The sequence below is a fragment of the Dreissena polymorpha genome, chromosome 2 (genome assembly GCF_020536995.1).
Source record: "Dreissena polymorpha isolate Duluth1 chromosome 2, UMN_Dpol_1.0, whole genome shotgun sequence".
NCBI lineage: Eukaryota > Metazoa > Mollusca > Bivalvia > Myida > Dreissenidae > Dreissena > Dreissena polymorpha.
The window spans coordinates 106,129,667-106,143,350 of record NC_068356.1 but is presented as its reverse complement, the minus strand read 5'-3'; the positions used below and the strand labels follow the sequence as shown (position 1 = coordinate 106,143,350).

The following is a 13,684-nucleotide window of genomic DNA, read 5'->3' as shown; positions in this document are numbered from 1 at the left end:
TTCAATTGGAATCTGTTTATATATTTTTAATAATTTTACAGAGGTTTCATTTATCCCAATTCATTGTCTATATTGGCTACTTTCACAATCCGAAAGGCGATGACTGTAAAATATGAAGCAACACAATTCACTCACTCTAGGTGGACAACTCTTCTCTGACCGGAGAGTCTGAGCCACAGTCAAGGAGCGCTGAGTTCACACACGAGAACCCCCTGGAAACCAAGAACATTTCTTTCTTTTCCACCAACGCTGTCGAAGGTAAGTTCATGGAGACTTTTGCAGCAGCATTTTTTTGGACAATGCTTTGAAAAAGTGTTGTGTTGTTAAACAAAGTTTATTAAAAGACCATGTAAATGTGCGGAAGTAAAAACATTTAGCAAAAAGGAGTACACGCCAGCATTAATCAAGGGGAAAATAAGGAAAATATTTTGTTATATTTTGATTTGCATTCTTCATTTAAGGCTTTAATAGCTTTAGTATAAATTTGAACAGTTTTCAGAATTGAATATTTAGAGTGAAATTCAAATGTTTATTTCAATGTTTGTTGTAAGAGTTTTGTTTTGTAGATCTGGTTGTCCGAAATCAGTCAACAGAATTCTAGACGTCATCTTGATTACACCCCTCTGTAATAATGTATGAATTCGGACTCATTTGAACTGCTCATGTCTTCGACTCCGGTCGAGCTGACCCCACACAATCATTCCAGGTACATGCCGCGGTGTGGTGGTCAAGACCGGAGACAACACCGTGATGGGCCGTATTGCTAACCTGGCCTCCGGTCTCGAGGTCGGCGAGACCCCCATCGCAAAGGAGATTGCTCACTTCATCCACATCATCACGTCCGTGGCAGTATTCCTTGGTGTATCGTTCTTCATCATCGCTTTCATCCTCGGCTACTTCTGGCTGGACGCAGTAATCTTCCTGATCGGTATCATCGTAGCGAACGTACCTGAGGGACTTCTGGCCACTGTGACTGTAAGTTTGGTTATGCCGAAAGAAAAGGCATTTCTCATACTTTCTCTGAAGAATCCCATCTTCTATGTGTACAAGTTCAACCTTTCGAATGTGAAAAAATCTTTTAAGCCGTTATCAGACAAAAAAATGGGCTTAACGCATGTACTTTTTGTCCCAGATTAGCCAGTGAAATAGGCTATTCAGCAATGACACCAACAATTGTTACTAAAGCCTCTTGTAAAGAAAAATTATTTTAAACAGAAAGTGTCATCCTTTATTAGCCTGTGTTGACACTGCACAGGCACATGCATTTAGCCCAGTTTTCTCAGAAAGAGGCTCAAGTGATGCATAAATGTCCAAATGCTTGAGCACAGTTTTGCCAGAACAAGTCTAAAGAGAATCTCTGTATTTTCAAATGCACATGCAATAAGCACCGTTTTCCCAGAACAAGCGTCAAGAGAATCTCTCTTTTTTCAAATGCACATGCTATAAGCAGTTTTTCCCATAACAAGTCTAAAGAGAATCTCTCTGTTTTCAAACGCACATGCAATATAGCATCGTTTTTCCCAGAACAAGTGTCAAGAGAATCTCTCTATTTTCAAATGCAACATGCAATAAGCATCGTTTCCCAGAACAGTGTCAAGAGAATCTCTCTATTTTCAAACGCACATGCAATGAAGCATCGTTTCCCAGAACAAGTATCAAGAGATCTCTCTTTTTTCAAATGCACATGCTATAAGCAGTTTTCCCATAACAAGTCTAAAGAGAATCTCTCTATTTTCAAACGCACATGCAATAAGCATCGTTTTCCCAGAAACAAGTATCAAGAGATCTCCTATTTTCAAATGCACATGCAAGAAGCATCGTTTTCCCAGAACAAGTGTCAAGAGAATCTCTCTATTTCTCAAATGCACAGGCAATAAGCATCGGTTTCCCAGAACAAGTGTCAAGAGAATCTCTCTATTTCAAATGCACAGGCAATAAGCATCGTTTTCCCCCCAGAACAAGTGTCAATAGAATTCTCTCTACTTGCAAAGGCACAGGCAAGAAGCAATCGTTTTTTCCCAGAACAAGCGTAAGAGAATCTCTGTATTTTCAAATGCACATGCAATAAGCACAGTTTTCCCAGAACAAGCGTCAAGAGAATCTCTCTTTTTTCAAATGCACATGCAATAAGCACAGTTTTCCCAGAACAAGCGTCAAGAGAATCTCTCTTTTTTCAAATGCACATGCAAATAAGCACCATTTTTCCAGAACCAAGCATCAAGAGAATCTCTCTACTTTCAAATGCACATGCAATAATAAGCACCATTTTCCCAGAACAAGCGTCAAGAAATCTCTGTATTTTCAATGCACATGCAAGAAGCATCGTTTTTCCCAGAACAAGTGTCAAGAGAATCTCTCTTTTTCAAAATGCACATGCAATAAGCATCGTTTTCCCAGAACAATTGTCAAGAGAACGCTGTATTTTCAAATGCACATGCAATAGGCACAGTTAACCTAGAACAAGCGTCAAGAGAATCTCTGTATTTTCAAATGCACAGGCTATAAGCAGTTTTCCCACAACGAGCCTTGCGGAATCTGTATTTCACCATTTTACAGGTGTGCTTGACCCTCACTGCCAAGAGAATGGCCAAGAAGAACTGTCTGGTGAAGAACCTGGAGGCCGTAGAGACCCTGGGATCCACGTCCACCATCTGTTCAGACAAGACCGGCACTCTCACCCAGAACCGCATGACCGTCGCACACATGTGGTTTGACGGGCGCATAGTCGAGGCGGACACCAGCGATGATCAGTCAAGTACGTTGATGTTTGTGATTTGTGTTGCTGTGTTTTTTTGTATTTTTTAACGATGACAAAAGATCTCAAAGTGTTGTGGAGTGTCAGTTAAAAGGTTTCTTTCCACCATTTTGAAAAAGGGGTTGGAGCCCTTTTAATGGGAAAAAATAGCATAATTTTGACTAACATTCAATGATTAGGAAATTGATGTTGTTCTTTCGGTAAGAAATGCTTAAGAATTGAGAATAAATGTGTGTTGAATATTATATCTGCTAAGGTTCAACTTGTGGCATCATTAGCTGGATAGGTAGATGAACTTTTCCAGGGGTGGGGGGGGGCACTGGAACATTGCATTGAATGTTTATTTTGGTTTAAACACTATTAATCTGGTTTCTGCTTATAAGTCAGTGATATTTCAGATTTAACATGAAAGTTTCTGAGTGATAGTTCTACTCTTCTATTCTACATAACATTGTACCAGATACAGCGATTTTTATCCCCCGCCAGAGGCGGAGGGATATTGTTTTGGCGCTGTCCGTCCGTCCGACACTTTTGTGTCCGGAGCCATATCTTGGAAGTGCTTTGGCGGATTTCATTGAAACTTGGTATGAGTATATATATGCATAAGAGGATGATGCACGCCAAATGGCATTGTACACCATCTGTTATAAACAGAGTTATGGCCCTTTGTATCTTGAAAAAAATGCTTTTTACTATAGGCACTTTTGTGTCCGGAGCCATATCTTGGAAGTTCTTTGGCGGATTTCATTGAAACTTGGTATGAGTATATATATGCATAAGAGGATGATGCACGCCAAATGGCATTGTACACCATTTGTAATAAACAGAGTTATGGCCCTTTGTATCTTGAAAAAATGCTTTTTACTATAGGCACTTTTGTGTCCGGAGCCATATCTTGGAAGTTCTTTGGCGGATTTCATTGAAACTTGGTATGAGTATATATATGCATAAGAGGATGATGCACGCCAAATGGCATTGTACACCATTTGTAATAAACAGAGTTATGGCACTTTGTATCTTGAAAAAATGCTTTTTACTATAGGCACTTTTGTGTCCGGAGCCATATCTTGGATATGCTTTGGCGGATTTCATTGAAACTTGGTATGAGTATATATATGCATAAGAGGATGATGCACGCCAAATGGCATTGTACATCATCTGTTTAAAACAGAGTTATGGCCCTTTGTATCTTGAAAAAATGCTTTTTACTATAGGCACTTTGTGTCCGGAGCCATATCTTGGAAGTGCTTTGGCGGATTTCATTGAAGCTTGGTATGAGTATATATCCCCCGCCAGAGGCGGAGGGATATTGTTTTGGCGCTGTCCGTCCGTCACTTTTGTGTCCGGAGCCATATCTTGGAAGTGCTTTTGCGGATTTCATTGAAACTTGGTATGAGTATATATATGGATAATAGGATGATGCACGCCAAATGGGATTGTACACCATCTGATAATAACAGAGTTATGGCCCTTTGTATCTTCAAAAAATTGCTTTTTTTAGTGTCAAATATAACACTTTTGTGTCCAGAAGTATACAGGCGGGGGATATCAATTCAACGAATTTGCTTGTTTTTTTTACCAATTTGGGGAAAGTACCTGTACCAGCCCAATTGGGAAAATTGTTCGTGAAATATTCTGAAAATGGGAAAATTACGTTGTGTCTTCATATTGGGAAATCGGTGTATTTGAGTTTTTGCTCCCAAATACTTTAAAATTGATAACTGAATGTTGTCAAGTTGGCAATATTATATTTACTTAGGTTCAAGCCATTTAATAGAGCTGCATAGGGAAACTTACTAAATGTTGCATTTAATTTTAAAAAAATAAAAAAATAATTATTTTTTTAGGCACTTTCAATTTGGAAGGTTTTTGACAACAATTGGGAAAGTTGCCGTTTTTTCCTCATTGGGAAAGTGCTGTTTTCCAGTACTTAATAAATAAATCGCTCAGATATACAAGATTTATGCTTTGAATATTTATGACTTGTGTGATTATGACTAATTATTACTCCATGTGTTGCAATATTTCGGTCATTCATTTGGCATTCAATAGTGATTGGTAAGTAAATAATTAAAATCATTCACAATTAATTTTTGTGTGTGCACTTTTATATACTCTTGTTGCTTCAAATTTTATTTGGATTATCTGCATTCCTATATTTATTTTGACAGAAATCGAAAACCTTGTAGTTCTTATGTTTTGATTGCACCATATTTTATTTTTTGTCATTTAGCCTGCTTAAAATATGTATTTTTAGCTCATCTATTTTTAGAAAAAAAATTATGAGCTATTGTCATCACCTTGGCGTCGGCGTCCGGTTAAGTTTTGCGGTTAGTAGTGCTGCAACAATACGCCAAAAACCGTATTGCAATATATTGTCAGTTCAAAAACCCGTATTGCAATATATCGCAATATATTGCTAACTTGTACCAAAATTATAACTTGCCAATTACCCGATAATCCCATAAATTCCAATTTTAAAGCAAATTCTGGTAAATATTTACTATAAATGTGCTCAAGAATAATAAGAAACACAAACATTCGCAAATTTTCTTAAGTATCAAATACATTTTTGCTATTGTTACTATTTAAAGATGTGATGAAATAACGTCCAGCCGGGGCGTTTTTCCCACTGAACACGCGTGATTCAGCTGACGTGATGTTCCCGTTTGTATACAACACAAAATACACCCATGCTTTCCATGCGACGTTCTACATGTCTGTATAATTTTCGCGCGCTTTTTATTGAGACAAAGGATGAAGCACTTTTTATTTGACACTATAATTTTTAGCTCATCTATTTTTTGAAAAAAAATTATGAGCTATTGTCATCACCTTGGCGTCGGCGTCGGCGTTGGCGTTGGCGTCGGCGTCCGGTTAAGTTTTGCGTTTAGGTCCACTTTCTCAGAAAGTATCAATGCTATTGCATTCAAACTTGGTACACTTACTTACTATCATGAGGGGACTGGGCAGGCAAAGTTAGATAACTCTGGCGTGCATTTTGACAGAATTATGTGCCCTTTTTATACTTAAAAAATTGAAAATTTTGGTTAAGTTTTGCGTTTATTTCCACTTTTCTCAGTAAGTATCAATGCTATTGCATTCAAACTTGGTACACTTACTTACTATCATGAGGGGACTGGGCAGGCAAAGTTAGATAACTCTGGCATGCATTTTGACAGAATTATGTGCCCTTTTTATACTTAGAAAATTGACAATTTTGGTTAAGTTTTGTGTTTAGGTCCATTTTATTCCTTAAGCATCAAAGCTATTGCTTTCATACTTGCAACACTTACTAACTATCATAAGGGGACTGTGCAGGCAAAGTAATGTAACTCTGACTGGCATTTTGACAGAATTATGTGCCCTTTTTATACTTAGAAAATTGAAAATTTGATTCAGTTTTGTGTTTAGGTCCACTTTATTCCTACAGTATCAAAGCTATTGCTTTCATACTTGCAAGATTTATGAACTATCATAAGGGGACGGTGCAGGCAAAGTTATGTAGCTCAGACTGGCATTTGGACGGAATTATGGGCCCTTTATACTTAGAAAATTAAAAATTTGGTTAAGATTTATGTTTTGGTCCACTTTACCCCTAAAGTATCATAGATATTGCTTTCATACTTGGAACACTCACAAACTATCATAAGGGTACAGTAAAAGGACAAGTTGCATAACTCTGGTTGTCATTGTTACGGAATTATGGTCCTTTTTTGACTTAGTAACTTTTAATATATGGTTAAATTTTGTGTTTCGATCCACTCGAAGTATCAAGGCTATTGCTTTCAAACTTCAAATACTTACATGCTATCATGAGGTTACTGTACCTGGCAACTTGAATTTTACTTTGACCTTTGAATGACCTTGACTCTCAAGGTCAAATTATTAAATTTTGCTAAAATTGCCATAACTTCTTTATTTATGATTAGATTTGATTGATACTTTGATGAAACTACTCTTACCTGACATACCACAATAGACTTCACCCAAACCATCCCCCGTGCCCTCCCCCCCTCCCCCCTCCCCCCCCCTAATTTTTTTTTTTTTTTTTTTTTTTTTTTTTAAGATCATCTCACAAATGACCACCACAACCTCACACTATACCCCCCCCCCCCACCCCCCCACCCCAATTTTTTTTTTTGATTTTTTTTTTTTTTTTTTTTTTTTTTTTTAAAGATCATCTCACAAATTATCACCACACCCTCACACTATAACCCCCCCCCCCATTTTTTTTTTAAAACGGTTATGTTTGAAATACCGTCCAACCATCGCACCCAAAACCCCCCCCCCCCCCCCCCGATTTTTTTTTTTTTTTTTTTTTTTTCGCTTTTTTGGAAGATAATGTAATAAATGTCCACAACCCCACACTATACAACCCCTCTTCACTCCACTCCTCCCTCCTTTGTGATTGAAAATGAGAGTCCCTTCACCTTTAAAAAGAAAATAGATGAGCGGTCTGCACCCGCAAGGCGGTGCTCTTGTTTATTGTCGCGTTAGCATTCAAATTTGGAAGCGTGTTTCCGAAATTCGGATTACAAATAATGCTCAAATCAGAATCGAACGAAACATTTACAGCTGTGCGAAATTAATTCAACGATAATCTGTTCAAAAGCATCGAATGAATGCTCTCATGTAACAACGCTACTCCGTATAATACACTTTTTAGAATGCTATTTTTACGTAAAAAATAATTTACACTGCTTTGTTTTGTTTACCTTTTTATCATTATTTCGGATGGCTTTTCTGGACGAAACGTGAATGAATTTTTGTAAAATTTTCGTACCGGTATGATGAAAATCATATCGCAATACAATATGCGGATTGCGTATTGCGATATATACCGATATACCGGTATATTGTTGCAGCCCTAGCGGTTAGGTCCACTTATCTCAGAAAATATCAATGCTATTGCATTCAAACTTGGTACACTTACTAACTATCATGAGGGGACTGGGCAGGCTAAGTTAGATAACTCTGGCGTGCATTTTGACAGAATTATGTGCCCTTTTTATACTTAGAAAATTGAAAATTTTGCTTAAGTTTTGTGTTTAGGTCCATTTTATTAGCTCATCTATTTTTTGAAAAAAAATTATGAGCTATTGTCATCACCTTGGCGTCGGCGTCGGCGTCCGGTTAAGTTTTGCGTTTAGGTCCACTTTTCTCAGAAAGTATCAATGCTATTGCATTTAAACTTGGTACACTTACTATCATGAGAGGACTGGGCAGGCAAAGTTAGATAACTCTGGCGTGCATTTTGACAGAATTATGTGCCCTTTTTATACTTAGAAAATTGAAAATTTTGGTTAAGTTTTGCGTTTAGGTCCACTTTTCTCAGAAAGTATCAATGCTATTGCATTCAAACTTGGTACACTCACTTACTATCATGAGGGGACTGGGCAGGCAAAGTAAGATAACTCTGGCGTGCATTTTGACAGAATTATGTGCCCTTTTTATACTTAGAAAATTGAAAATTTTGGTTAAGTTTTGTGTTTAGGTCCATTTTATTCCATAAGTATCAAAGCTATTGCTTTCATTCTTGCAACACTTACTATCATAAGGGGACTGTGCAGGCAAAGTAATGTAACTCTGACTGGCATTTTGACAGAATTATGTGCCCTTTTTATACTTAGAAAATTGAAAATTTGGTTAAGTTTTGTGTTTAGGTCCACTTTATTCCTACAGTATCAAAGCTATTGCTTTCATACTTGCAACACTTATTATCTATCATAAGGGGACTGTGCAGGCAAAGTTATGTAACTCTGACTGGCATTTGGACGGAATTATGTGCCCTTTTTTTCCTAAGAAATTAAAAATTTGGTTTAGTTTTGTGTTTTGGTCCACTTTACCCCTAAAGTATCATAGATATTGCTTTCATACTTGGAACACTCGCAAACTATCATAAGGGTACAGTAAGAGGACAAGTTGCATAACTCTGGTTGTCATATTTACGGAATTATGGCCTATTTTTGACTTAGTAACTTTGAATACATGTATATGGTTAAATTTTGTGTTTCGATCCACTTTACTTCTTAAGTATCAAGGCTATTGCTTTCAAACTTCAAATACTTTCATGCTATCATGAGGTTACTGTACCTGGCAAGTTGAATGTTACCTTGACCTTTGAATGACCTTGACTCTCAAGGTCAAATTATTAAATTTTGCTAAAATTGCCATAACTTCTTTATTTATGATTAGATTTGATTGATACCTTGACAAAACTACTCTTACCTGACATACCACAATAGACTCCACCCAAACCATCCCCCGTGCCCTCCCCCCCCCTAATCCCCCCCCCTAATTTTTTTTTTAAAGATCATCTCACAAATGACCACCACAACCTCACACTTTACTCCCCCCCCCACCCCACCCCCCCCCCCAATTTTTTTTTGAAACGGTTAAAAGACACTAATATTTATTTTTATTATTATGCCTCCCTTCGAAAAAGAGGGGGTATATTGCTTTGCTCATGTCGGTCAGTTGGTCGGTAGGTCGGTCGGTCTGTCCACCAGGTGGTTGTCAGACGATAACTCAAGAACGCTTGGGCCTAGGATCATGAAACTTCATAGGTACATTGATCATGACTTGCAGATGACCCCTATTGATTTTGAGGTCACTAGGTCAAAGGTCAAGGTCACGGTAACCCGAAATAGTAAAATGGTTTCCGGATGATAACACAAGAACGCATACGCCTAGGATCATGAAACTTCATGGGTAGATTGATCATGACATGCAGATGACCCCTATTGATTTTGAGGTCACTAGGTCAAAGGTCAAGGTCACGGTGACCCGAAATAGTATTATGGTTTCCGGATGATAACTCAAGAACTCATACGCCTAGGATCATGAAACTTCATTGGTAGATTGATCATGACTCGCAGATGACCCCTATTGATTTTGAGGTCACTAGGTCAAAGGTCAAGGTCACGGTGACCCGAAATAGTAAAATGATTTTTGGAGGATAATTCAAGAACGCATATGCCTATGATCATGAAACTTTATAGGTAGATTGATCATGACTGGCAGATGATCCCTATTGATTTTCAGGTCACTAGGTCAAAGGTCAAGGTCACGGTGACCCGAAATAGTAAAATGATTTTCGGATGATAACTCAAGAACGCATATGCCTAGGATCATGAAACTTCATAGGTAGATTGATCATGACTCGCAGATGACCCCTTTTGATCTTGAGGTCATAAGGTCAAAGGTCAAGGTCACGGTGACCTGACATAGTACAATGATTTTCGGATGATAGCTCAAGAACGCTTTTGCCTAGGATCATGACACTTCATAGGTACATTGATCGTGACTTGCAGATGACCCCTATTGATTTTCAAGTCACTAGGTCAAAGGTCAAGGTCACAGTGACAAAAGTCGTATTCACACAATGGCTGCCAGTACAACGGACAGCCCATATGGGGGGCATGCATGTTTTACAAACAGCCCTTGTTTTATGTTAGAAATACCGTCTAACCATCGCACCCAAGAATCCCCCCCACACAATGGCTGCCAGTACAACGGACAGCCCATATGGGGGGCATGCATGTTTTACAAACAGCCCTTGTTTTATGTTAGAAATACCGTCCAACCATCGCACCCAAGAATCCCCCCCACCCCCCTCCCCCCTCCCCCCACCTGAATCTCCCCCCTTATTTTTTTTTTTTTTTTTTTTTTTTTTTAAAGATCATCTCACAAATGACCACCACACCCTCACACTATACCCATCCCACCCCCCCCCCCCCAATTTATTTTTTTTTTGAAAAGGTTAAAAAACAAAAATATTTATTTTTATTATTTTATGTTTGAAATACCGTCCAACCATCGTACCCAAGAACCCCCCCCCCCCCCCCAATTTTTTTTTTTTGCATTTTTTTTTTCGCATTTTTGGAAGATAATGTTAAAAATGTCCACACCCCCACACTATACACCCCTCTCCACTCCACCCCTCCCTCCTTTGTGATTGAAAATGAGAGTCCCTTCACCTTTAAAAAGAAAATAGATGAGCGGTCTGCACCCGCAAGGCGGTGCTCTTGTTCCTTAAGTATCAAAGCTATTGCTTTCATACTTGCAACACTTACTAACTATCATAAGGGAACTGTGCAGGCAAAGTAATGTAACTCTGACTGGCATTTTGACAGAATTATGTGCCCTTTTTATACTTAGAAAATTGAAAATTTTGTTAAGTTTTGTGTTTAGGTCCCCTTTATTCCTACAGTATCAAAGCTATTGCTTTCATACTTGCAACACTTATTAACCATCATAAGGGGACTGTGCAGGCAAAGTTATGTAACTCTGACTGGCATTTGGACGGAATTATGGGCCCTTTATACTTAGAAAATTGAAAATTTGGTTAAGTTTTGTGTTTTGGTCCACTTTACCCCTAAATTATCATAGATATTGCTTTCATACTTGGAACACTCGCAAACTATCATAAGGGTACAGTAAAAGGACAAGTTGCATAACTCTGGATGTCATTTGTATGGAATTATGGCCCTTTTTTGACTTAGTAACTTTGAATATATGGTTAAATTTTGTGTTTCGATCCACTTTACTTCTTAAGTATCAAAGCTATTGCTTTCAAACTTCAAATACTTTTATGCTATTATGAGGTTACTGTACCTGGCAAGTTGAATTTTACCTTGACCCTTTGAATGACCTTGACTCTCAAGGTCAAATTATTAAATTTTGCTTAAATTGCCATAACTTCTTTATTTATGATTAGATTTGATTGATACTTTGACAAAACTACTCTTACCTGACATACCACAATAGACTCCACCCAAACCATCCCCCGTGCCCCCCCTTCCCCCAATCTGAATCCCCCCTAATGTTTTTTTTTTTTTAAGATCATCTCACAAATTACCAGCACACCCTCACACTATACCCCCCCCCACCTCCCCCCCCCCCCAATTTTTTTTTTTTTTGAAACGGTTAAAAAACACAAATATTTATTTTTATTATTTTATGTTTGAAATACCGTCCAACCATCGCACCAAAGAATCCCCCCCCCCCCCCCCGAATTTTTTTGTGTGCATTTTTTTCGCATTTTTTGAAGATAATGTAATAAATGTCCACACCCCCACACTATACACCCCTCTTCACTCCAACCCTCCCTCCTTTGTGATTGAAAATGAGAGTCCCTTCACCTTTAAAAAGAAAATAGATGAGCGGTCTGCACCCGCAAGGCGGTGCTCTTGTTTAAACTTACTGATAAACTAAAGATTGATTCCTGTGAAATGGGATTGTATTATATTCCTTTTATAAAATCCCCTTAGATATTGTATATTATTTTATTTTTTTGTCGGTAATATGTACATAACCAAATAACAGTTTTTTGTAACACTAACATGTTCAAAATTACATTCTTTGTAGAGGTCTAACCCGGTCTACAAAGCATTAACATGGGTTTAAACTGATTTCTGTAACACTAAATTGATAAGTGCAATTCAAGATTTCATTCGATTTATCAGAGATCTAGTTGCATCGTCCATTTGATGTTTCAGACTCCACCTACAGCCGCTCAGACCCATCATGGCTCGCCCTCTCGAGATGTGCCATGTTGTGCAATCGTGCAGAGTTCAAGGCCGACCAGGAAAATGTCCCAGTACTCAAGAGGTGAGCAAGTCAAACATTTGTATGCCCCCTGAAATTTAGGCATATAGTGATCGCATTTCTGTCTGTCCGTCTGTCGGTCACACTTTGCGTTTTGGTTTCGAAAAAGATGTAACCTTCATATTTGGTATGCATGTGTCTATGGACAAGGCCTCTCAATGCGCACATAAATTTTGAACCCTTGACCTTGAACTTAGGGTCCACGTTTAGGTTTCGAAATCTGCTTTTAAGTTTCAAAAAAGCGTTTTTCGAGGTTATATGTCATCCTATAGTGACATCTCATGTTCACATTTGTTATGCCCCCCTTCGAAGAAGAGGGGGTATATTGCTTTGCTCATGTCGGTCGGTCTGTCGGTCCGTCCACCAGGTGGTTGTCAGACGATAACTGAAGAACGCCTAGGATCATGAAACTTCATAGGTACATTGATCATGACTCGCAGATGACCCCTATTGACTTTGAGGTCACTAGGTCAAAGGTCAAGGTCACGGTGACCAGAAATAGAAAATGGTTTTTGAATGATAACTCAAGAACGCATACGCCTAGGATCATGAAACTTCATGGGTAGATTGATCATGACTTGCAGATGACCCCTATTGATTTTGAGGTAACTAGTCAAAGGTCAAGGTCACGGTGACCCGAAATAGTAAAATGGTTTCCTGATGATAACTCAATAATGCATACGCCTAGGATCATGAAACTTCATGGGTAGATTGATCATCACTCGCAGATGACCACTATTGATTTTGAGGTCACTAGGTCAAAGGTTAAGGTCACGGTGACCCGAAATAGTACTGTGAAACCATTATTAATCGTCAGGCATTAATTTTCATAAATTTCGTCAGTCGACCGATCGGCGAATTTAAGATCCTAACGAACAATCATGCTCTATGTTTGAACACAAACAAACACTAAGTTGAACAATATTTTAAAACTTAACCGTAGACATGAGGCATTATATTCCAACAAAATCCATGCACACATTCACTGCTGTTTCGTAATCAAGATTAATCCGGTTTTGACACAAAGGGAGGTAGATTACACAAGGTACTTAACTGACACGTTACACTTCTTTAAAACGCGTGTGCAGTACAACTGTATCGAATGCGTTGACTTCGTTTATGTAGAATTGTAATGAATTAGCGCTTATTGTTTATAACTTTATTACCCATTAGGTGCATTGTGTTATTCAGGGGTGTTGCATATTAGCCATCACGCAGCGAATGCAGATGAAAGACAATAAACCAAATGAAAAGATGACGATGTGTGATCAACATGCGTATTTATCACAAATAAATAAAGATTATTTTAATTGCTGT

At 38.2% G+C, this 13,684-nt stretch overlaps 1 protein-coding gene across 11 annotated transcripts in view; it reads left to right on the top strand.

Moving 5' to 3' along the window:
• The window catches only part of LOC127868381 (sodium/potassium-transporting ATPase subunit alpha-like), a 47,033-nt gene that overhangs the window by 20,205 nt on the left and 13,144 nt on the right, over window positions 1-13,684 (top strand). For all 11 annotated transcript variants that reach the window (XM_052410098.1, XM_052410106.1, XM_052410104.1 and 8 more), the window contains 4 exons: window positions 141-258; window positions 707-975; window positions 2,557-2,755; window positions 12,259-12,370. In XM_052410098.1, coding sequence (XP_052266058.1) covers window positions 141-258; window positions 707-975; window positions 2,557-2,755; window positions 12,259-12,370 — 698 coding nt within the window. The remainder of the gene's footprint in view (window positions 1-140; window positions 259-706; window positions 976-2,556; window positions 2,756-12,258; window positions 12,371-13,684) is intronic.